General features: G+C 44.9%; 1 protein-coding gene across 1 annotated transcript; it reads right to left on the reverse strand.

Moving 5' to 3' along the window:
• Positions 1-605: 605 nt before the first annotated feature.
• SEC16A (SEC16 homolog A, endoplasmic reticulum export factor) lies at positions 606-24,912 on the reverse strand. Its single transcript, XM_058818259.1, has 30 exons — positions 21,223-24,912; positions 20,349-20,491; positions 17,976-18,061; positions 17,167-17,296; positions 14,384-14,582; positions 12,841-13,006; positions 12,296-12,438; positions 11,805-11,866; positions 11,449-11,587; positions 10,956-11,198; positions 10,638-10,735; positions 10,082-10,163; positions 9,824-9,941; positions 9,493-9,604; positions 9,173-9,278; positions 8,583-8,723; positions 8,374-8,487; positions 7,573-7,774; positions 7,135-7,374; positions 6,388-6,476; positions 5,840-5,998; positions 5,514-5,591; positions 5,238-5,294; positions 4,955-5,066; positions 4,522-4,659; positions 4,345-4,445; positions 3,889-3,963; positions 3,230-3,289; positions 2,284-2,358; positions 606-1,867 (listed from the first exon to the last, which is right to left on the reverse strand). The coding sequence occupies exons 1-30, from the start codon at positions 24,877-24,879 to the stop codon at positions 1,799-1,801; spliced, it is 7,194 nt and encodes a 2,397-aa protein (XP_058674242.1). The 5' UTR covers positions 24,880-24,912; the 3' UTR covers positions 606-1,798.
• Between the last annotated feature and the right edge of the window lie 524 nt (positions 24,913-25,436).

Below are 25,436 nucleotides of genomic sequence, written 5' to 3' on the forward strand. Positions count from 1 at the left end.
AAGGATTTCTTCCTAATATTGCACCTAAACCTGCTCTGATTAAGCTGTTTCAAACACCAAAAACTTCACTTTCCTCACACAGATCATGCCCAGAAAAACAGGAAAGGTTCCTTCACCCACCTCATTAAAGCAATAACCACAAGAAGAAAGTGAAATGTGAAAGTGCTCCAGAGCGCAAAATATTTTATTTAAGAATTTACAGTGTCAAATCTTACACTTAGGAAAGACAGCTGCTCCCAGCTCAGGGGGAGCCTCCTTGAATGAAGTTGTTTGGCAGTCTCTACTGAAAGGAGAAAATAATCAGCAGCCTGGCTGGACTAGAGGAAAGCCAAGTGTCTGATTAGGTTTCAATTATAGAAAAGTAAACCACACCGACTGCTGCTGTCCACGGTGGGAATTGAGAATGGACCAGCACACAAAGGTTTCTAATCCCCCCAAATAGTGTTTTACTTGGGCTGCATACAAACTTTTTGGGACATAGATAAGGCTAGCACGATCTTAGAAAAGTGGTGTTATTCAGGAAAAGAAAAAAAAAAAACCCCAAAAACAAACAAACAAAAAAACCCCCCCAAAACAACAACAACAAAAAAAAAAAAAAAAAACCAACCAAAAAACAACTGGGGACAAATACTGGCAATTTCACATTTGTATTACTTCTACTCCGGGCAGAAATTCAAGTAAAATCAAATAGTTTGGTGGCAAGTTCTAAATAAAATATGGCCTAATGATTTAATAAATATTTAAAGTTTATTTCTCTCTTTGCAGATAATTCAGATTCTTCAGTGAATATAAATGCTGCATACCATGGTTTTCAAGATTTCCTATATTAAACCTAAAGATTTTGAAGTCCATCTGTAGAGGTCTAATCCATCTACTTTTAGTATGAAATTTAGCAGTTAGCTATTTAAGACCTTGGTTATTTTAGTAAGGGAGATTCAAGAACGGATTATTACACTGATTCTGGCACTCCCAAAAGGAAAAAAAAAACAACTTTCAAGCTGTTACCCCCCAGCTGCAGAGTGCCAGCAGTTTGAGAGAAAGCAAAGTAACCGTATTGCACTTAAACAAACACTCACTCGTCAAGAGAACAGCGTTGGCTATGATACAGAGCTCCTTCCCACTATACACTTGGCTTTACAGGTAGTCTAAACCACAAACTACATACAGACTAGGAAAGATCCAAATCAAATCAGGATTAGATTACAGTCACAGTTTTCATTCAATAGAAGTCGATTTATTTGGATGAGCTGTGGCCCCCTCCCTCCTCCCAAAAGCCAAAGCAGCAGGAGGCAGCTCCTGGGTGAGCCTCTCCCAGGGGAACACCTCTGGTTCCACACTCTGGCTGATTGTGCATGGTCCTCTTAAGGCCACAGTGTTATCTTACAATGTGGACATGTTTGTTTTTTACCCCTGCTGGGAGGGAAGCATCCTTCAGAAATTAAGGAATCCCTGAAACTATGTCTCGGAAGGTCACGCTAGTAAGGTTTAAAATAAATTTAAGGAATAAATTGCCTATGCAATTTACAAACAGGTTTTGTAACAGACAGCAACTATTTCCTCTCTTGTGCCTATTCTTTATCACAGCAAAGCTATTTCTAGCCAGGTTTTGAAAAGGAAAAGTTACATATATTTCATGTTTGGTAATGGTTTGCGTAGATGAGGTGCAAGCATGAAAAAGATCACCCATCATCATATTTCTGTCCTGTCAACTGCAGCTGATAGCATGTGCCATAAGGCTGAAGAGTTCTGTGCATACTCAGAATGTGAGTAAAGACTCCAAATACAAAGCCATTGTATTCTACTTCAATGTTGGATACTTCCTCTGTCCAATTCTTCCCAGTCTTGAACTTCCAGTGGCTGCAGGAGACTGAAAAAAGAACAGGGATAAACAAAGTGCTCTGTAAAAGGGTCATGCTGGAGACAAAAATTCAAGAAATCTGGAATAAAGTTTGGAATGGGAACTTGTTAAATTGAACTGGTGCCAGACTGATCTTTGTGCACATTTAACACTCTGTGTGCAACAACCCAGATTAAGCTGATAAAGCACAAAATCATGTTTTGTTCAAAGCATAGAATCAGACTGGTCTGGGTCAGAAGGGCCTTTAAAGCCCATCACATTCCACACCCTGCCATGGGCAGGGACAACTTCTGCTGTCCTAGACTGTTCCAAACCCTGCCCAGCCTGGCCTTGGACCCTTCCAGGGATCCAGGGGCAGCCACAGCTGCTCTGGGAAATGTTGGATAAGAAGGATAAGGAAAAGGAAAGATGGGGCCTTCACTCACTTGTGCAAATTGAGAGGGGTTGTAGAACGGTACCGCCCCTGCTGAAGGTGCCCCCGAGGGTGGAACAGCAGCAGGCTGGGAAAAGAAAGCACTGAAATTAGACAAGGGCTGAGAGGAACTCCAGTGCCTCTCAAATGTGGTCTGCTAAGTTATACAGAGCAAATATTCACAGGAATAATGCCAACAACATGGAGAGCACAGCCTATTGAACAACTCCAGAGTGCTGGTACAGTTTGCATCCAGATCTACAACATGGCTGGCTTAATGTAGGAATTGGCCAAACAGTGGCACATGCATCAACTGCAAATAGCTCTGCAGGTCCAAAGCATGCAAAACCAACACAAGACACCAGTGCAACTCCACTCAATTAGTACCTTCTGCCTTTGTTAGTACACACCTCAGGACTTGCCCCAAAATAAACACTCTACGTCAGGTTGTGCTTTATTAAGAAATACCAGAAAGGTTTGTGTTTGCTCTGGAACTTCCAGCAGAGATGAAGCATTCCTTTAATTCCTACAGGGACTTTTGCAAGTGGGTTTATACCAATTTGAGACTGGCAGCAGCAGAATGACCAAGTTTTGCTTGTATTGAGACTTTTTAGGAGGTTGGTTTGGTTTTGTTGGAGGATGTTTTGGTTTTTTTTTTGTTTAAAATCAACTGATTTCTTTAGTATCCCAGAAATAAGATGATGAAATTATGTGACTCTCTTAGGAACATAAATAAAAAGCATGCCTGGATTACATGCACTCCCATAAATACACAAAACTGAAGACCCTGTTTGAGTGTGAAAAGGAACACTACATCATGATCTACTTTTAATGACAACTCTGTGAAATGAGGGGGAAATGACTAAAAGTAGCATTAGTATTTGAGCAAATGCAAAATAAAGAAGGGAGAGGGGAAAGTAAATAAGTTAACATAAATGAGAATGGCCAGCCACATGTACCTGATTAAAATGCTGGCTTACTTCACGTGATAATGAACTCATTGAACTAGAGCGCGAAAGCTACAAAACAGCAAGAACACACAAATACAAAAAAACACAAATAAAAAAAGTCGTCATGCATGTCACTGCCCCAAGCTTTCAGTTGTTTTATTTCATTGTCAAAGTCTCACTGCCAAAGGTTAAACCAACTTCAAGTTAAAAAAACAAAAAACAAACGTAAAGCCAGAAGTTAGTTTAAATCAAAAGGACTTCTTAAAGCACAAAATTATGTAGGTATAGAAAACATTTAGTAGGAACAAAGGTCATGTTACTCTGCCTGGCACACAGCACTTGCTCTCCTTGTCTTGCATTTAATATTAGTGACATTATATGCATGCATGGAGGCAAGAAGAGACCCTTCAACTGCTACTGACATTTTACTCTGAAAAAGGCTTTTAAAAGTACTTCTATAGGAAAAGGAGATCACAGAATGCAGGGCATGGAGGCTGAACTTCTCAAATGGGCTTAGAGGTCTTTTCTGTACAATTCTGGAGGCAGTCATATCACATCTTGCCTACTTATCACCAACTGAATCAGTTACTGGTTGTTTTAAATGGCCCATTGTAAGACCATTACAATTAACTGTAAAAAGTCATTAATTAAATTGCATCAAGCCTTACCTCGCCTGACTGGGAGCCATCAGGGTTAGGAACAGGAAGTCCAGATCCAGGAGGAAGGGCTGCAGGGTTTAAGTACTGAAGGAAAACAAAGCACTTCTGTTTATCATCATTACTGTGAGGCTATTCCACATTTCCCTTAGAGATCCCACAGGGGCAGAACAATGTTACAGCACATCAGGGATTTGTAACCTGCAATGTAGGTACTCATGTTCTTCCCATGTCCTCAGTCCCTTTGCTGCACCCACGGAAGCTGCAGCCCTGACAAATTAGGAAATGCAACCTCCCACCTCCATTTTCACTTGTATTTCTCTTCTGCTCTTTAAGTAAAACGTTAAACCACAAACCCCACAAACATCATGCTTTATGGACTGTGGCTGTCAAACTGCTGCTCAGAATCCTGAGGGGTTTGAATCAGAAAATTTGGGTTCTGCCCATAAGACATTCCTTGGAACCCACCTCTGGTTCCACAGCTGCAGCAGGGTCTGTGTTGGTTTGGTTTGCAGCTGCTGTGTGCTCTGCTGCTCCACTCCCCTCCATGGGCTGGGATTCCCCTGGAACTACAGAGAAAATGGGATTTAGCCAAACACACCCCACAAACAGCCATAAAACCTCCCCACAACTGTATGCACACACCTGAGTTTGGAACAAACACGTTGGCAGGAATGGGCATGGGTGCCAGGGGGGCAAACAGGTCTGATGGTGCAGGAACAGCCCCACTTGCCTTGGTTCCTCCTGGATTCAGGACATCCACATAACGGGCTCTGCTTCCAGCTAAAAACAGAAAAACAGAAAAGAACCCTTGTGTTTATCATGCCTGTGTCTACTTTGAACAGCTGGCTGGTTAAAGCATCCTTTAGGATCAGGAAATAACACCCCAGGGATACAAACAGTAACACCCAAGCCATGGTACTGTGACAGCAGAGCAGGGGCTGGGCACGAGCAATGCCAGCAAGAGCCACAGCTCCAGTGAGCTGCCAATGTTCCCAAACAAGGCAGGGAAAGTCAGAACTTCTGCCTTCATGTTTTATGCAGGAGGAAGTCCTCAAATATCAGTGCTGGCTGTTACCTGCTCTCCTGGAGAACACGTTGACAGAGGCACCAGGTGGGCCTCCAGGCCCAGGGGGAGCAGCCTGAGCAGCTTTAGGAAATCCTGTTGGAGGGGGTGGAGGAGGTTTACTCTGCAAGGAGACAAAAAAAATCCAATCACATAATTGTCTGATGTAGCACATTTTAATCCAAATTCAGTAAAATGCAGCTCTTAAGAGACAGTCATAGACTAAAAAAAATTGTGTGCCAAGTACAGATTTTTCTTTTCCACTTGGAGAAATAATGAAAACTCAGATTTTTACCTCCTCTTCTGGTTCATCCAGATTAACCCAACGTTGTTTTTGCTCATCCCAAACAATCTAAAAGAAAATCACAGTCAAAAACACAGAGCTCAAAGAAAGCTGCTAAAAAAGTCTAAAATAACCATAACTTTTTTTTTAACTAGTCTTAGAATAAGAATCATCTTCAAAGTTTTACAATCATCTGTTACTCATCAAAACAATGTTCATCTGTCATCCAGGAGAACATTAGGAACAAATTCAAGTATATAAAGGTTTTTGTGATTCTTAGGGGCTTACTGATTTATTCTTGTCATCTGGCAGGTGAGCCTCATTCTTTCCTTTTCCCATCAGCCAGCGAAACCAGGTTCCACCAGTCTAAAAACAAATCAAATCTCAGTTAATTCTCTCCCTCTCAGTTAATTCTTGTCTCACTTTACAGGCAACTTAAAACAAACTTTCATGCAACAACACATTTTCTGTCAGGGACTTCAACTCTGAGCCCAGAGTTGCAACTATTAAGTAGTTACAGTTTAGTCAGGATTTCTTAACTACAGTGAACCAGCAGTTACCACATTTACTGACAAGTCTCCTCCAGCTGCAGGGACCTTTCTAAGAAAGTTTACCTTTCTGGGTGCTGCCTCCTTTTTTGTTTCTTTTTTAGTGTCTTTCCCTGCAGGAGCAGAGGGAGGAGGAGAGGGTTGCTTGGCTGCAGAGCTGGATCTCTCTCGTCCCACAGAATGAGCAGAGGACTCTGAGGTTGTGCGGGACCTTCTCCCATAGCCCTGGGTGACAAAAACACAGGAAAGCAAAAGTTGTCACTGCTGCAGTGATGGATCACATCCCACCCTGCTAAAAACAACCCTTCTCTGAAAAATCCATAAATAGAACAGATCTAAAAGTTCATACAAAATAAACCTTAAGATGGATCTTGGTCCTGCTGCCTGGTTAGATATAAAGCCAGGACATCAATGCATAATAAACAAGCAGATAAATATCTGACACAGCATTAATTTTTTATCAAGATTTTCTACACAAAGACATTTAATCTGGTTCTTTGGGGACTTCTGAAAACCAAGCTTCAAGTCTTGCAGAAGAGCAATACAGAACCTCCAAATCCTCATGTTTGCATTGTGCTGCAATGCAGCTGAAGAAATGTGTGAAATAACAATACCATGTTGGCCATCCTGCCATAGAAATCATCCTCTCTCTGCTCAGGGAAGGAGTTTTGTGAAGGAGACTCTGGGGCAATTCTCTGCATCCCTTAAAAAAAAAAAAATAGATTATGTTAGCAGGGACACACCAACAAAAAATCCAACAATAAACACCAAAGCCCCTAAGCCCCACAATAGTTTTAAGGCAAGAGTTTTCTTCTAGAGAGAACCTGGTCTTTTAAAGAATGAGAGCTGCAATTGCTGTGATTTTTTTCTTCTGCTGTCTGGGTTTGTGTTTGCTCTAAACACAGGCCAGAGCAGGCTGATCCAACTCAACCATCAGGATGGAGGAGTTAAAGGTTCCTCACATCTCAAACTCTAACCAAACTTGAGTTTCCTTCTCTCCACATGTGTCAGGCTCTGCTGTCACAGATTTAAAACTTATCAGGGTCCTAGAAACTCATGTCCAGAGGCAGAAATCCCTGACATCCCTTGGAACCAGAACTGCCAATCTCACTGCACTCAGGGATTACCTATCAAGGTCTAAATCATGACCTGCTGAGCCTGACCTCTCTTTTAAAGTAAGCCAAAAAAGCAGGATGAATACTACAACTTTCTACAGATGTTTCTGTGCCATTACATGGTGTTTTTAAATTTCATTACCCAAAACATCACTATTTTTTTAAATACTGAGATATTTTGAATTATTCCCTGAAACACTTCATTCCCTTTCTAAGGAAGGAAAGCTGTTTATTAAGATCCCAGACCTGTTTCCAAGTTTGTCTGCTCTTCTGGCTGTGGTTCTATTTCTTGTGGTGGCCCTCCTGGGGGTAGTGCTGTCCCTACATATAGTGGGGATGGTTCAGTTCCATATGGATTTGAAAATCCTTGAGGTGCAAAGCCAGGTCCTGGGCCAAGAGGCTGAGGAGCCACTGGGTAGAAGGGGACACTTCCCTGGTCACCAGGAGGAATCATGGCAGCTGAGCCATCAAGGACAGCCTGAGGTACTGCAGCATGAAGAAAGAAAAAAAAAAAAAAACCAGAATTAAAATGAAGCAGAAATTCCAGTGTGAACCTTTTACCCTATGAATGATACAATGCAGAAGTGAAATCTCCCTGTTCCAACCAGCCCCTTAAGTGGTTTCTTGTATCAGAAACCCAAACCCTTTGTGTTCTCTCTGTCATAAAGGACATGAAACACCAACCTGAAGGCATCAGCTGCACGCTCTGCATCTGTTGAGCCATATTGGGTAACAAGGATGCCAGCAAGGGATTTTCAGCACCTGGCCCCACATCACGGCCTCCTCCCCCCTCACACTGACTGGCACGGTCCAGCTCAGAGCTGGGAGTGCTGCACTCATAGGGAGGGGGGGTGGATCTGTCTGTGTTATAGGCTATTGCACCCTCCTGCAGGGAAAAACAAGAAATTATTAACTCATCTCTACCAGACATTCTTCATAACCAAGGGAACACAGAGCAAAGGAAATCTTAGGTGTGAAAAGGTTTTTTAGTGTTCAGTCAAAGAAAAACGGGTTGTCAGCCATTTATAAGCCAAGATCAACCAATAATTTGAAGGGTTTATTTGTTTTTAAATTGAGACACAGTTAATTAGCTCAGGGTTCCAATTTCTAACACATCTCTTTAAATAGACAATCATTATTTCCACTGTTATAATCCAGCAACACCAATCCATGCATGAGATATTTTTATGGCAAGCAGATCCCCTGACTACTGCAACCTAATGAGTCCTGCAGTTCTCCTTGCATTATGGTATTAAAAAAAGCCTGTCTCTCATAATTTTAATTATTCTGTATTGAATCTCAGGGCACTGAAGTGTGGTAAATTCACTTGGTTTACACCATAACATTTGCCATTTAGGATATGAATATATAAGGTCACTTCTCGTGTTTCTGTGTGATTAGCAGTGTAAACAAAGCCATTTTAAAAACTGGATTTACACTAATCCTTTCCAGGGAATAATTCATGCTGAAAAGCACACGCCATACCTTGATCTGTCCATCCACATGTCGAAGTGTCACTAACCAGGGGGGTTCAATAAAAGATTCCTGTTCTGGTTTTTCTTTGATCTGAGGGTCAAACAGGCGCAGCTGGGAGGACATCTGTGGAAAGGAACCATTGCAAAGTGTGAGTTCATCAGCCACAGCTTCCCAGCTACAACTTCCAGCCACAAACACTTCATTCTTCCTCATGTTACCTGGATTAGCTGGCCAATCAGCACAGGGGAATAGTAATGTGGATCTTTGAGGACAGTTCTGGAAATGACTTCACAGTAGTGGAAAGCCTGGGCAGCAAGGCCCATCTCAGCCAGCCGACAGGCATAGATGAACTTGAAAACCTGGGGAGGCAAAGGACAAATAAAATCAGTGATCACAACACTCTGGGTGGCAACAAATAAAAGGCAGTCTGACATTTCAGCTGAAAGCTCAGATATTTCATTATCACATCCAAAATTAAGGGAAAAAGCATTCAATTAATTTCCTCCACCTAATGCATCCAGCAGAAGTTGTCTATTTACCTACAGCTAGTGCCAGCAAATTCTGCTGGATTTTTCTTCTTGAATACAGAATTACAATTTATAAAGTTAAAATTCAGAAGTTCAGGATGTAGAGATGAAAAAATGAAAATGAAATGACTACAGGAAAACAGCTATATGGCATTACTATCCATTAACATTTCATGTTATAACAGAGAAAATATTTGCCCCACTGACTACAGCACTTGAGAGATCAAAAGCATGACATCTGCCAAAACAGAAACCAAACTAAAACAGGAACAGCTCCTCACCTGGAAATTGGGCAAGCAGCCAGGCTGACTTCCCAGTGACTGTGCATACTCATAGGCTTCTGTTCTTTGAATGGCTTCATTGGTGGCAAACTTCAAAAATGGCAAACTGTTTCAAACAGGAGAAGAAAAGTATTGTTTGAGCTGAGAAACACAGAACTGTCACTGTCAGACACAAAATATCAAACACATTCTACAAGACAGGATACCAATAAGTTATCTCAAAACCAGCTAGTGAGGATAAGAGGAACAGTGCAATTCAGTCTTTCAAACTTTCATTTTTGCATTGAGAAAGTTGGGTTTAAAAAAAAAGAAAGTCAAACCTGTGATTTGATCCAATTAGGACAAGCTTTGTTGTCTTCCTTGTGTAAACTCCAAACCCAACTTGGGCCATAAGGTAACAAAAATGAGCAGCATCCAGCAGGCCTTTAGAGGCTGTAGAGAAACAAAGGACAGAGCTCAGGATATTCCAGTGGCACATTCAGTGTCCTGTTTTGTTTGGCTCTGCATTCAAATGCCTTCACAATAGAGACAAGCCCATACAGAACTGCTCCACTTTATATTTTATGAAGAAATTGCCTGTTTTCAAAAAAAATAAGCTGAGCAATCAAAGCTTTTCCCTCAGTCACCACCCTTCATTTCCCCAAGTGTTACCAAGAGTGTCTCCCATGGTTGCAATGGTCCTGGATTCCAAGTCCACGTTATTGGTCAAGTTGGATAACACCATTGCTAGATGAGGCCTCCAGTCTCCCCATTTCTCATCTCCACAGCACTAAAATGAGAAGAATTACTAGGTCAAATCAGTGACTGGAGCTCTGCATGGTTAAAAGGATCAGAACAACTTCTCTGACATTCTGGGAAGGATTTCTGTCGGGAACTCCACTCCTCCCTGCAGCTCCCAGTGAATCTTACCGTGGATGCAGCTGGCATCCTCCCAGACATGAGCTGGTAAACAGTCTGCAGAGGGTCATTAATTGGGAGACTGTTGGCAAACCTACAGAGACATTGCAGAGAAAAACAAAACACAGACGTGGGGTAAGCAGTTAAAATGTACTTCAGCTCTCAGTGGCAATTAATCTAACCTAGCTCAAGAGAAGGAAGTGCTGTGTGAAAATACTACACTGAACAGGAAATTACCCAGTGGGTGATGTTCAAAAGTAAAATATTACCAGTAAAATATTAAGACAATTGACAGTTAAGTTTTTGCAGTTTTTTTCCAAGCAAGGTCACAGATGACATTGTTCAAATACTCCTTAAATGGATCAGGTGGCAGAGAACAACTTCTCAGGTCTAAATTTATACCCAGAAGACCCCAGAATAAAAAGTAATAATTAACAAAAAAATACACAGGTAAAATTAAAGCATAAATCTTGCACGAACTACTACGGATAACCCATGATTTTGACATTCTCCACCTCATTAGCAGAACAGGCAGCCAAATTCCACTAATCAAAAAGCAACCCAGTACCTGGTCATCACTCTTGCATGTGTCCTGCTGTCCATTTTGCTGGCAAGGAGCAAAGCATGACCCCACAAGCCATGCTTCATGGCAGACTCCAAAGCATCCTAACAAACACACAAATTAGTTTCCTGGGAATAGCTTCACATATTACACACAAAAACCAGTTTTACAGTAGTGATTTGTGATCAAATCAAAAAATGTTTAGATAAAAGCTAACACACTGTAATTTTGTTTTAGATTATGAGCTGTAGGGTATAAATTTCTGTATCAGAGTCACAATATATTGCATGCACTACAAAAATAAGTAGCAGCACAGGCACTCACTTTCTTACGTCCATAAAGCAGCAGCTCCCTGAATCTCTCAGTCTCCTTCTCAAAACTGTCAACCATGGTTACAAGATTATCAGTGAGAAATGAGAGCTGGGCTTCACCAGATTCCTCTTCCACTTGTTCCAAAGCCTCATTATTGAAATCAATCAAATTTGCCTCATTAGGGGACTTCCCAGGAAGCCACACTGTTTTGTGATCTCGGAGCAGAAGTTCAGCCAGGTCTGTTCCCACAACAGTCTGTGTGTGTGGAGAGGAAACAAAAATTGAAAATTTTCTTATTTCAACACTGCCTGCATTTTATTCAGCATTTCAACAGCAATATGTGAATATCAGCACCTCTGAGGGTGAGTGCCCAGTTTACACATTCCTTCAGTCTTTGCCATATTCCAAGATCAGCGACTAGAACACAAATTCCAGATCTTTGCACAAAAACTATTTGTGTACAAAACACTCAAGGATAAATAAAAACTCCAGCAGTGAGACATACCCCATTCTGCCTGCACAACAGTACAATGAAGTCCCAAAGAAGACTTGCAGATTCTTTGTCAATTAAATTTTCATTCTTAAAGCACTGTGCAGCTTTACTTTGTGCAAAATTAATAACATCCACTTTATGGGTCTCATCCCTGAGAAAAAAAAAAAAGAAAGACGTTTTTAATGAGACAAATGTAAACATTCAGGTCATTATCTGTAATTACTCTGAGGAATAAATTTAAAGCTCATGTATTATTTAAGCAGGTCAAAAGCCACAAATATTTTAAGTCAGTTTAAATCCTGTAATTTGCAATGAAGAAGTAATTTCTGAAAGTATGAAAATTATTTCTGAAAACTGTAGGAACGTACTTAGCAAGAGGACCAGGAAAGGCTCTCATCTCTTCTTGCTCTGGAGAATGTTGTAACATTGTCTGAAACACAAATATAATCCATAAGAAATTCTTGTAACTCTAAATTTTGCTTTTTACTGATAAAACCCCCAGAGCTGAACATGACCTGTCATGTAATCAAGCCTCTTAAGCAAAATTTAAAGGGTGATTTTGTCACAACCTGCATAAGGATGATAAATTATGAAAGCTACTTTACATGCAATTACTCTGTATATCTTCCTGAACAAAATTATAAGGAGCTGGATGATCTCATCATGACTAAGTCATCTCTCAGAGGAAAGGAACTTTTAAATTTACTGTTTTACTCATGATTACAGCCCAAACAGAAAAAAATACATGCACTGACATAAAAAAAGAGAAATCAGGAAGCTACAGATTCAAGTTCCCCATTTCCCTTCCAAAAGAAAGACCTTTATTCCATTACTTCCCATTTTTCCTTCTAAACTTTACCTCCATGCTGTGGATTTCAACCAGAGCTGGCTGACCCTCAGAAGGCAGGTTTGGCAGTGCTTTTATGAGAAAGCCCCCAGGCCCAAACCTGGCACAGATATGAGGCACTGAAAATTTCTCAGGTGTTGAGGGCCTTAAAGGTGCTGAAATGGGGAGAAAAGATAAAATAAGAACAGATAACCTGCTGTGCAGCTAAGCAAACTTGCTGATGCATTTACCCAATTCAATAATGCTGTGGGTTTTAGTGAAAAACACCCTGTTACTGAATTTGGCTGAACTTGGTAAGAAACAATCAGTTCCTTTATAATCCCAAAGTCCCAAACCTGAAGATCTGCAATAACTAAACTCCAGAACTTTAAAATCCAGTTATTTTTTTCAATGCAGGGGTTTTGATAGTATCAGACACATTCCTGCCATCTCTGTACAAACATATAACACATCTTCAAAGAGCTAAACTGACATCGCCACCTTGGCAAAGCTTTTCCAGAGAAAACGTTTTGTATCTACAGCACAATGTTTTCCCTCATTCCCCAGCGTGTCCATACCTTGTTCCACAGCTGACCAGGCTGTTTCAGCAGGGTAGCCATAGTCTGGGAAGGGCTGCTGTCCATCAAAGCTGGGCTCATAGCCTCCGTAGGGATAATCTGCGTGCACTGCCTGCGCAGGGGGGTCGTAGGCAGTGAGATCGTGATTGCTCCTGTACAGCTGGCTCTAGGCAGGGCACAGCAGCCAGGTTAGCTGGGGTTACACTCAGCAAGCAGCACTGCACTCACAGCCTTGCAGAAAGCCCCCCCTGTGAGACCCTTCTGTGGTAATTAATCATTTTGTCTTCTCCCCCAGTGTTTTTACCATCGTTTGATCTGTTCACATCCAAGCATATTCAGTTTTCTCACAACAGGATTTCTATGTGCTTGTGTGAAAAGTTAAGATTATAGCACCAGTTCTGTTACCAACAACTGTGGGTCAGAATGAATGTTCACCTCTGCTGTAACAGACGGAAAATCCCAACTGAAAAAGTCCAACAAATGTCAAATGACAGCAGGTGCCTAAAGATTAATGCCTAAATGATTTCCAATACTGCTTCAAACATTACTGAATTGGACTTTGGACTGGAAAAGTACCTAAACTTCCAAGAAACACAATGAAGCAACTATAGGTAAAATGACCCATTACATGAGCAAATATTGTACCTCAAAATTAGCCAAATATTCTCTGAGCTTTTCATGTATCTGTATTTGTGGTGTAAGTGGATGAGCAATCAGTTAGCTTTGGTTTTTGCTTTTAAAGTCACAATAACATCATACAAATACAGAGTTAGTCCTTTAACTAAGTTCAGTAACACAGCCAAGCTTGTGATGAGAAAAATGACATGATTCAAAGCCAGGCACACTACAGCCAAGCACAGGGAAGGCAATGTTCTCACAAACAGCAAATGGATTCAAGTAGAGGAAATTTTCCATTTCTGTGTGTATAGCAAGTTGCACAGCTGAGTGCTGATTTTGCTTAAAGTTCTCCTTACAAGAGCATTAAGTTCAAAAGTATATCACAAACAGCCTTAGCTTATGAAAGTTAAAAAAAAAAATTCATTCCCCGTGCTAAGCCCTGTGTGTTCACTGGTAGCAGCAGGCAACCAAGGAGACTCCACATGGAATCTGGGGGTGCTGATTAGATGAGGGTTTATTGGGGGTGCTCATCATCCTCATATCCATATACAGAAACAACCAATGGCCCTCAACCTCTGTGAAAACCACCAAATCCTGAAAATCATCAACAACGCCCTAATCGATCTCCCAGCACCATCAAGTATCTCAATATTATGAAATTTTGGAGTTTTGAAACTCTATTAGGTGTTTGGTTTCTGAGGGAGAAGGGGGAGAGAGGGAGAGCCTAGGGAGAGAAGGACCAAGAGAGGTTTGGTCTCCCCAGCACAGCTTAACAAGAGACTCAAACTGGATGCGGAATGAGACTTGGGCCAGTGGGATTACAGATCCACGACCCTTCCCTGCAGCATCACAGGCTTGGAATAAACCCTGCCTTTTCGAGGGCCAGCAGAGCAGGAGGCAGGCTGTGCGTGCAGCTGGGGCTCACCTGCTGGGAGCGGGAGCTGAAGCTGCTGTGGTGGCTGTGCACGCTGCGGGAGCTGCGCAGGCTGTGGCCCGAGTGCTCGCTGTGCACGCTGCGCCGCTCAAACTCGTCCCCGTAGGGATCCCGCGCCGGCTCCGCCTCGTCGTCAAAGCTCCCGGTGAAACGGGGGTCGTACCTCCAGTTATCCTCGTATCGCTCGTTCCTGAGGGGCACACACACACAGGAGTGAGCTCAGGGGGGCACACACACAGAGGAGTGAGCTCAGGGGGGCACACACACACAGGAGTGAGCTCAGGGGGGCACACACACACAGGAGTGAGCTCAGGGGGGCACACACACACAGGAGTGAGCTCAGGGGGGCACACACACACAGGAGTGAGCTCAGGGGGGCACACACACAGAGGAGTGAGCTCAAGGGGGCACACACACAGAGGAGTGAGCTCAGGGGGGCACACACACAGCAGGAGTGAGCTCAGGGGGGCACACACACACAGGAGTGAGCTCAGGGGGGCACACACACACAGGAGTGAGCTCAGGGGGGCACACACACACAGGAGTGAGCTCAGGGGGGCACACACACAGCAGGAGTGAGCTCAGGGGGGCACACACACACAGGAGTGAGCTCAGGGGGGCACACACACACAGGAGTGAGCTCAGGGGCGCACACACACACAGGAGTGAGCTCAGGGGGGCACACACACAGCAGGAGTGAGCTCAGGGGGGCACACACACAGGAGTGAGCTCAAGGGGGCACACACACACAGGAGTGAGCTCAAGGGGGCACACACACAGCAGGAGTGAGCTCAAGGGGGCACACACACACAGGAGTGAGCTCAAGGGGGCACACACACAGCAGGAGTGAGCTCAAGGGGGCACACACACACAGGAGTGAGCTCAGGGGGGCACACACACAGCAGGAGTGAGCTCAGGGGGGCACACACACACAGGAGTGAGCTCAGGGGGGCACACACACAGCAGGAGTGAGCTCAGGGGGGCACACACACAGCAGGAGTGAGCTCAAGGGGGCACACACACACAGGAGTGAGCTCAGGGGGGCACACACACACAGGAGTGAGCTCAGGGGGGCACACACACACAGGAGTGAGCTCAGGGGGGCACACACACAGGAGTGAGCTCAGGGGGGCACACACACACAGGAGTGAGCTCAGGGGGGCACACACACACAGCAGGAGTGAGCTCAGGGGGGCACACACACAGCAGGAGTGAGCTCAGGGGGGCACACACACACAGGAGTGAGCTCAGGGGGGCACACACACACAGGAGTGAGCTCAGGGGGGCACACACACAGCAGGAGTGAGCTCAGGGGGGCACACACACACAGGAGTGAGCTCAGGGGGGCACACACACACAGGAGTGAGCTCAGGGGGGCACACACACACACAGGAGTGAGCTCAGGGGGGCACACACACACAGGAGTGAGCTCAGGCACCCACGGGGCTCAGGGAGGAGAGCTGGGCTGTCACAGGCATCTTTCATGAAAATCCATTCCTTAGGATTTTTCCTCCTGAGAAGCTGAGAGGCCTCAGGAACAAAATGTAAACAATGATTATCTGCTGCTGTGGAATGCAACAGGTGCATCTGTGATTGGCCCATGTTGGTTGTTTCTAATTAATGCCCAATCACAGTCAGCTGGCTTGGACAGAGAGCCCAAGCCACAAACCTTTGTTATCATTCTTTGCTATTCTATTCTTAGCCAGCCTTCTGATGAAATCCTTTCTTCCATTTTTTTAGTATAGTTTTCATCTAGTATATATCATAAAATAATAAATCAAGCCTTCTGAAACATGGAGTCAGATCCTCATCCTTGGACCCCTGTAAGCACGGTCACACTGGACCTTGGTGCAGTTTGTTTGGGGGACCCCTGGGGAGACCCCTAAGCTGTGTGCTCACTGGCAGCAGCAGGCAGGCAAGGAGACTCCACACGGATTCTGGGGGTGCTGATTAGGTGAAGGTTTACTGGGGCTCCCACCCCCAGTGGGACCATCCTCATCACCCTCATATCCACATACAGAAACAACCAATGGCCCTCAACCTTCGTAAAAACCACCAAATCCTGAAAATCATCACGACGCCCTAATTGATCTCCCAGCACCATCCAATATCACAACATGATGAAATTTCAGATCTCTATTAGGTGTTTGCTTAGTTTCTGAGGGAGAAGGGGGAGAGAGGGAGAGCCTAGGGAGAGAAGGACCAAGAGAGGTTTGGGATCCCCGGCACAGCTTAACAGGGAGATTCAAAGTGGGCGCAGAGTAAGACTTGGGCCAATGGGATTACAGATCCACGATCCTCCCCTGCAGTATCACAGGCCTGGAATAAATCCTACATTTTCGAGGGGTGAGACAGAGAATACCATTTAATTAAAATGTAACACCACAGGACCTCACTCCAGAAGGGCTCTTAAATCTGCCTACACCGAGGCTGCTGTTACAGTAAACAGACATTCCTTCACGGAGTTCCTCCAGATTTTTCAAGATCAAGACCAACATTATACTCAGAGTGTGTTCTAAAAACCCACAGAATGTTAAACTGGTTTAAAAACAAATGCTGCTACCTTCAATCCCTCTCTCAGAGTGATGTGACAGCTCATCTGGTTTGCCTCAATGACCTATGTTAAAGCTACAGAAAGAACTAGCAACACACACACACACTAGCAACTACACTGTGAAATATGTGTAACACTGCATTTTAACAGCCTGCTCCAGAGAATCTGCTGCCCCAGCTCTGGAAAGAGCACTGGGAGAACGTGGATTGACTGGACAAACCTGCTGCCATAAGGATATGCTTCTCTCTTCTGGTAAGGGTTGTGCTCAGCATCATACCAGTACCTCTGGTCATAACTCCTCGGGTCTCTGTACCTGGGGTCGTATGGGTATCGCTCCCAGCGACTTGGATCTTTGGAAAACAAAAAGAAATGGTTCAGATATTGGTAGATTTTAACTATAATCTTTTTTCTGCTCCTTTCTCTTTAATTACAAGTTGGTTTGGTCCTGAAGCACAGAGCAAACCCAAAGAAATGTACTTAAAGCTACATAAATATGTCCACTCCTTTTTACTTTAAAAAATCAATTTTACACCTTTCAGAGAAACATAGCCATTAGAGTTAGTTACTCCTGAGGGGTCAGTGTTTGCCATCAGATCCTTTCTAACATCTTTAAATCTCAATCCTACTATTTGTTTATGAGATTCACAGAATCTCTGTGATCAATCTGCAGAGTGCCAAGCAAAACATCTCAGGATGTGGACAGATGTTGCTCAAACCCCTCCCAGGCACTACACAAACAATTACCTCCAGACTCCCAATGCCAGCATGTCTCAGGGAGCACTTAGATAATGATGGACAAAACCAAAATCCAGTCATGAGTCAACTTTACACCCACCTAAAATTCACTTTACAGGTTTGCCTTCAGGTCACACACCAAGGACACACCCCAGTGAAAGGCAGCCTTGCAACATGTGGAGTAAAACTGTTCTGTACCCTTACAATGGAGGGTTTGCACAAAGGAAAGGAAAACTGAAGGGTCAAGAGAGGAAAATCTGTGGAAAAAAATCAGAGTTTTTTTGGACACCTTACCTCCATAATCATAGGAGTTTGGGTAATAGCCTGAATAATAATCACTCCATCCACCTTTTCCATAATAATCTTCTGTATACCCTTGCCTGCAAGAAAGCAAACAAGTATGAAAAAAGTTGTTATTCCTCCTTAATCTCTTCTAAATTCATCATGAGGTAGGAAAAACTCTGTGCCCCAATTGATTAGACAGAGTTGCATAGTTAAAATAATGCATTTCCAAGAAACCAAGGAGTCACAAAATTAAGACTTTACAGCCCAATATACCACTAAGTTGTTGTGTGCCATTGAAAGCTGACAGCCCTTAGCATACAATAATTTAGTGGCTTTATAAACTGCTTTGGTGATAAGTTTATTTACTTACAGACAATTGTTCACAAAAACTACTGCTATAATTAGCATCCTTTGAACTGTCTCAACAGAGAAGTCAACAATTTAACAATTCATTAAGAAATAATAGCTGCCCCAAATTTAACAGTGTTTTATTATACAGCTCATAATGAAGAAAATACCCATTTACAGAGCTGATTGTCCAAACTAGCACAAAAACCTGGCTAAAACCAGCATGGCAAAGTAAGAGTCAGTGCATAGAAAAAGATGATTTCTTCTGATGAAAAGAAGAAAGATGTGGCCATTATTTGGAATATCATGAGCCTTTATTATACAACATTTTCAGATCATCCTAGAATTTCTGAAAAAAGCCAGAGGATGGATGTTAGATGAAAAATGCAGTGTCTGCATGTATGTGAACACATAAATGTGTATATATGTATACATTCATGTATGTCTGTACCTACACAGTTGCACGAATCTCACAAACACACCCGGGCACACACACGCAGCAGGTGAAGGTATTTAATGCCAGTTTGGAGTGATGGAAACTTCCACCCTTCCCTACAACTGGTCCTACAACTCAGAGAGCAAACTCCAAAGTGGCCCAGCGAGTGCAGGAGTGTGGGAAGCCTGCTAACACAGCACTCACCCTGCAGAGGAGCTCTGATCTTATCACACCAGCCTTGGCCACCCAACCAGTCTCCCCAGTCTCCCCAGTGAGATCTTGCTCCTTTCTCCAAGCAGAGTTTCCAAAGCTGCTGTGCCATCACTGCACATTCAGGGCAGTTTCACACACACACAGCTCTGCTGCCCTGCAGCTGCACACCACAGTCCCTGTCTGTCTGCACTGGCACAGCCACTTCTAGCAGGCTTTGATCTGCCCACTGCCACGGAGAGAAACTTCAACCCCTTCTAAAAATAGCACCTCAGGAAGTGCTACAGGAGGTTATCATCTCATTTCAAGAGCTCACAGCACACTTAAATTCACTTAAGAAAATGGTAAAAGTTATCACATGGAGCTACAGCCATTGTTTTGCTCTCCTCAAGATCAAAATACATCTATAATCTTCTGGAGATGGTAAATAAAATGTGATATTTGTAACTTGATCACTGCTCCATGAGTGAACTATCAACAACAGACAAACATTACAAAGGGTTTAATCATTTCCAGACAGGAGTTTCTCTGTTAGAAACTGCAAAGCAGGTGACAACAATAACATTTTGTCATTAATTTGAATTCATACAAATAACTTACACAATTATCATCAGAAAGCAGCAATCTCTTCAAGGTAATTTGCTGCTTCTTGCTTGAGTTAGAGATTTAATCCTGCTTTTATTTAATATTTTCAAGTAGCATCTGAACACATTGTTCCTCCTCTCTCAAATGTCTTTATTTTGTATTAATCAGACAGATCAAGGCTTCTAAGTTTTCCTAATCAAAATCTGCACTGAAATGAGTGGGTGGGACATGCCCACACAGCACCTCTGCCACCCAGACCACATTCTGGGAGCTTTGTGAGGAAAGCTTATCCACAGCTGAGGGAATAGTACACAAATGGACCTGACACAGCACCAGGATGCTGGCACCTGACTCACCACTCCCTTCTGAGCACCTGAACCACTGTGTATCCACGGTGCTTGCAAGGCAAATCTCACCCAATGTGCAAAACTGCCATTCATTAACAGACCAAGGGGCCCCTGCTTAAGTGCAAGGCAGAAAATAAATGAGTATTGATTAATAACCCCATGACCTGCACTGCTCTTTCACAGCAAACATCAGCACTGAGGCTATCACAGTGACTTCCTGCCTGGCAGAAACACCAACAACCCCCAAAGAACTGAATGAAAGGAACAACAAGCAAGAGGAAAGGCTGGGGAATTGCATCCTTCCCAGACATGGCATTTGACACCGTCCACCCCTGAGGCAGCACACAAAGAGGTTTTGAATTCCTCCCTGTGGTTTATGCTGTAAAACTTCAACAGGCAGCACCACCCTCCCTGCTTTGGGGTACCCAAATCTTGTCTCAGCCGAGGATCACCCACCTGGAGGCAGGTCTGTCAGAGCAGTGGCTGGCCCTGGAGCTGGGCCGCTCGGGCTCGGGGTAGCGGTAACTGCCGGGCTCCATGTAGGCAGCGCTGCCCTCGTAGTGCCGGTACCGGGGGTCGTACTGCCCGTAGCTGTCCTCCTGCAAGAGCACGGGCAAGGGAAAGGCTGAGCACCCCCAAAATGAACAGCTCAAACCAAAAAGCATCACCATTCACACCACTGCAGTGAGCCACAGCTGTCCTCCTGCAAGAGCACGGGCAAGGGGAAAGGCTGAGCACCCCCAAAATGAACAGCTGAAATCAAAAAGCATCACCATTCACACCACTGCAGTGAGCCATAGCTGTCCTGCAAAAGCACAGGCAAGGGAAGAGGCTTCACATCTCCAAAATTAACAGTTCAAACCAAAAAACATCACCATTCACACCACTGTAGCGACACCTGAAGAGATGGAGGTTAATAAACAGCTTAACTTTTATTACTTTTTGTGGCAGGAGTTCTAGTCAAGTTATTAATATCCTAAACTTAAGGAAAAAAAACCATTATGTCTGGGCTAAAGGCATTTCAACCTTTCTACTAAACCATCAATAATTCAGGAACCAAGTTTGAGCACCTGGACTGCCAACTTTTTCCAAACAAATTGCTATGAGCTGACATCTGTGCCAACTGGAATTGGTATCAGCAACCACTTAAGTTTCCATAATCTTTGCAGTGTCAGTTTTGTTACTGTTGTCTGGATTTTCTCTACACTTAAACACTTAACGTGAATGCTCTGCTGAATGTTGATCATGACACAACCGCTTAAATTCATAAGTCAAAAATGAAAATGAATAATACATATTAAGAGGGAAAAAGGGAAAAATAGAAACTTACCATGTAATAAAGGTGAGCTGCTGTCCTGGGGTCTGCAGGAGGGTAAGGTGGTGGATATGGAGCCTGGTAAGCATCGTAAGGATGTCTGTAGTAGTAGTAAGGGTTCTGGGGTGGACCAAAGGCTTCCTGAGGAGTCTGAGGAGGGGGTGGACGCTGCAGGTCTTGCTGCCCATTGGGTGGCACTGCCTGAGCAGTGCTGGCAGGAGGGGCAGTGGCAGCTGGAGCACCTGGAGGCTGTTCTGACACCGGCTGCTTCCCAGGACTCGTCTGGTCGTACCTTGGCTGGGCTGAACCTCCCTCTTGGGGTCCCCCAGGCTGGGGACGGTTACCCAGCACCTGGCTGTCCCCCTGCTGCATGGCCTTGGCCCCTGTGGAGACCTGGGAGTCTGCAGGAACTGAGGACTGCCCAGATATTGGTGGCTGCATTTGAGCTGCTTGCATCTGTGGCTGCGCAGCTCGGTCTGCTGCAGCCTGGTGCTGCACATCTTTTGTCACCTGTTGGTAGAAATGTTGTTTGTCAGGCACCTCGGGACGCACCTGAGCAGCACCAGCTGCCTGTTGGGCTGGAGCACCAGAGGGTGACTGATTGTGCACCTGGACAGAATTAGTTGTGCTGCTTTTCTCCAACGTCCGTGGCACTGTGAAGTCCAGCACTCCAGCAGCTTCTTTGCTACTTGATTGATTTGCAGAATTATTAGCCTGGGCTATGGAATTAACAGGGGGGACCAGGCCACTTGCACTTCCACTGGGAAGATTTGTCCCAGGAGAAACAGATGAGTTAGACCCTGGCTTGCTAGCAAATTCAGGAACAAGGCCTTCCACATTAACATTCTTTTGCCCTTCTGGACTCAAATTAAGAGGAGTTTTCATAAGCAAGTTTGCAGGCTGATTAGAAGCAGCATCAGAGGAATTAACAGGACTTTGCAATAAATTATGTTTTAACAGATTAGTATTTGGAAGTGCATTAACTAGGAGAGATCCAACTTGCATCACAGGTAGTGGCATGTTTTCCCCACCAGCATGTGAACTTTGGGGACCCATCGCAGGCTTGTCCCCAACTCCAGAGTCCTTCATTGGCTGATTGTTTTCATTGCTGCTTAGCTGATTAGATAGAGAAATAGAAAAATTAATTGGCTGAGCCAAGTTATAGCTTTGATTAGGCTGAGCAATCAGGATAGGCTGATTTTGCAAAGACTCTGTAGGTGGAGAAGACAATAAACTTGCATAACCAGAACTTGCCTGAGACTGAAGTGCTTCCTCCTCTCCCATTTTGGGAGGATTCTCAAGATTTTCAAAAGCTACATTTCCATCCTGGGAGTGCTGCACAGCAATAGTCCCTGGTTTACATGGCTGCTGATTAGACAGGCCTTCTTCTGGTGGCTGAATGACTTCCACAGTCTGTTTGGCAGGTACATACACTGCAGGAGCAGCAGGAGCTAGGAGAACATTTCCCCCAAAATTTGGTAACTCATTGTGAGCCCATAAAGTTGTTGCTGGGCTATCACACTTCTTAACTGCTCCCTGAGCTCTGGTGGAGGAGCGTCTCTCAGACACTGATTGTATATTTTCCACAACAGGTCCAGAGTGCAGCGTGTTTCCAGCCTCCCCAGTGCCTGGGTGTACCTGAGGCATGTAAATTGTTTCCAGATTATCTGGTGGCTGTTCAAGATTGCCAGGAGATGCAGCAGGCACTGCTGTGTTCTTCTTGATATTCTTTTGGTTTGAGTGGTTCTCTCTTAATTCAACCACCATCTTTGCTTGGTCAATCTCTGCAGGTTTTATACCAACTCCATGGGACCTCACAGGTTCAAAAGAACTATTTGCACTTGTCTGAAACACTCCTGTAGGCTTAGGAGGACTTGGAGTGGGAGGCTGGGATAGATTGCCGTGGTAGTTCTTGCTGAGGTTTAGCTCACCTGAATCTCCTCCCAGAGGAGAGGAGTCAATCTGTTTGAAGAAGCTGGCAGAGGATTCCTCATCAGGCTTCCCAATTTCCTGCTGGATAAATGTACCGACGTGCTCCGGGGGCCGTGCAGAGCTGGAGCTGCTCCTGTGGCTGATGCTGCTGTAGTTGGAAGAGACGCTGTCTGGCCGGCCAGGGTGAGGTAAGGAGTCAGGAGCCTCCAGGTTTGGTCCTCCTTCAGCATGGCTCACAGCATTCTTGGGAAGCACCTGACCCGGGAAGGATCCGTACCTGTACGGATCGGGACCAGCAGCGGGGGAGGAAGCGTTGATGTTCTGGGGTTCACTTGGCAGCACCTCCTGATTCTGAATGCACTCCAGGTTCTCCACATTCTCATACTGGGACCCAGCAGCTGGGTCACCTATCTGTGCCTTGTCATCACCAGCAAACAGAGAGTGCTTAGCAGCCTGTGCCTCCTGATGGCTGACAAGTTTAGGGAAGTACTGGGCATCCATTCCTTTCTGTACCATGTCACCAGCTGAACCCAGCTGAGCCTGAGAGAGAATACTGGTTGCCACCTGCTGAGGATGCACAGACTGGTGATACAGGGAGGCTGAATTTTGCTGACAGGCATCAAACTCTGTTTTCTCCATTACGTATTTTTTCTCAGATGAAAGTATTTCTTCATTTTCTGCCTCATCCCCTTTGAAGAACATGGAGAGAGTTCCTGGATCTCTATCTGTGGGAATAGATCTATTTGATGTTTCTGACATAGCTGGAGACTGGTTTTTGGGGTTGTTTTCCTGAGCTGTGGGAAGGACAAAACCCGAGTCTTGCAAAGGTGGCTGTGGGTAAAACTGTTCCTGGTAAGGTTGGTTTGACCAAGGGTTAGTCATGTCTGTGTTCTGCCTAAACACATTTCCAGGCTGGATGCTGTTCATGTGATGGCTGCTGTTTGCAGGGCCATTTTTGCCATTCCTCTCACAGCCAGCGGGTAAAGGCGCTTGCACGATGTTTTGTGGAACTCCTTGGTGCCCAGGGCCCTGTGGGACGTTTGTGTGTGGAGGAGGGTGAGAAGCGCTGACGGAAGGCTGAGAAATGTTGTGAACGTCGGTCTGAGGAGACGGCTCAGGATAGGGCACAAAATTGCGAACTGGAGACTGCAGATTCCCTGGGACAGGCCTCCACTGGGGCCCAGGCTGCTGGGGAGGTGGTGGGAAGAGCGCTGCCGTGGTGGGTGCTGAAGCTGCATCATTTGCATCTCTGCCAACATCCTGCCTAGCCCCAGGTTTGCCCGCTGCAGACACCACCCCAGGATGCACACTGAAAGAATTTTCCACTGCTGCTCCTGGGTTATAATGCAAGGGCGCCGCAGGCCCACGGAGTCCAACATCAGCGTTGGGATGCCCTTCTGCAGCACTATTTATAACATACCCCGGGGACGGAGAGGGAACTGGAGCACCGGGAAAGCTACTGGTGCCTCCCCCTGCCTGAGGCACAGGAGCCGGCAGGGAGCTGTGTGGTCCGTGCGGTGGGAACGCGGCCGGAGCGCTGCCCTTGGGCGGGTGATCCAGGGGGGAGCCCTGCGGGGTTTGGCGGCCGAAGGCGAACGGGTCTGTCACGGGCGGCCCCGGCGCGGCCGCGGCGTTGGCCCGCCTGCCCAGGGGGCTGTTCCTCCAGTACATGTTGCGAGCCACGCCGGCAGGAGGAGGAGGAGCCGCCCCCGGGGGGACAGGCTGCGCTGGCTGCTGCATGGTGGCCTCCTGGCACGGTCACACGGTGACAAACCACCTGCGGAGGCAGCGCAGAGATCTCTTCTTCTGGCCTGCTGGGACAACACAGGTACAAGTCAGTTCCCTTCCTCACAATATGTGCAGTACTTAAGCAGCTTTTATTTTAGAAACAAAATCACTCAAAGAATTTGAAGTGGAAAATATCTCCCTTTTCTTCAGAGTGCATAAGGAACTGACGGACTCCATTGTACTTCTAAATCCAGTCCAGCATTAATGAAGTGTAAGGCTGTGTGCTGTCAATGCACATAATTTAACAATTCTATTAAATAGATCCAAGTAAGACTAATGAAACAGTTCAGACCCATACTGGTGTCAAACCCTCCAGTGGTATCCCACTGCTACATTTCCCAATAATCTGCACAGACAGGACAGCAACCAGGCTGGAAGAGAGCCTGCAGCACCATGCCCTGCTCAATTTACTTATGAAGAGTTGAGAAGTCATTATCTAACTCTAATTCTGTTAGAGATGATCTTCAGCCCTGCTGCACTGGCACTCCATGTGACTGGACCTTTACACA

Source organism: Ammospiza caudacuta, chromosome 21, assembly GCF_027887145.1.
Source record: "Ammospiza caudacuta isolate bAmmCau1 chromosome 21, bAmmCau1.pri, whole genome shotgun sequence".
NCBI lineage: Eukaryota > Metazoa > Chordata > Aves > Passeriformes > Passerellidae > Ammospiza > Ammospiza caudacuta.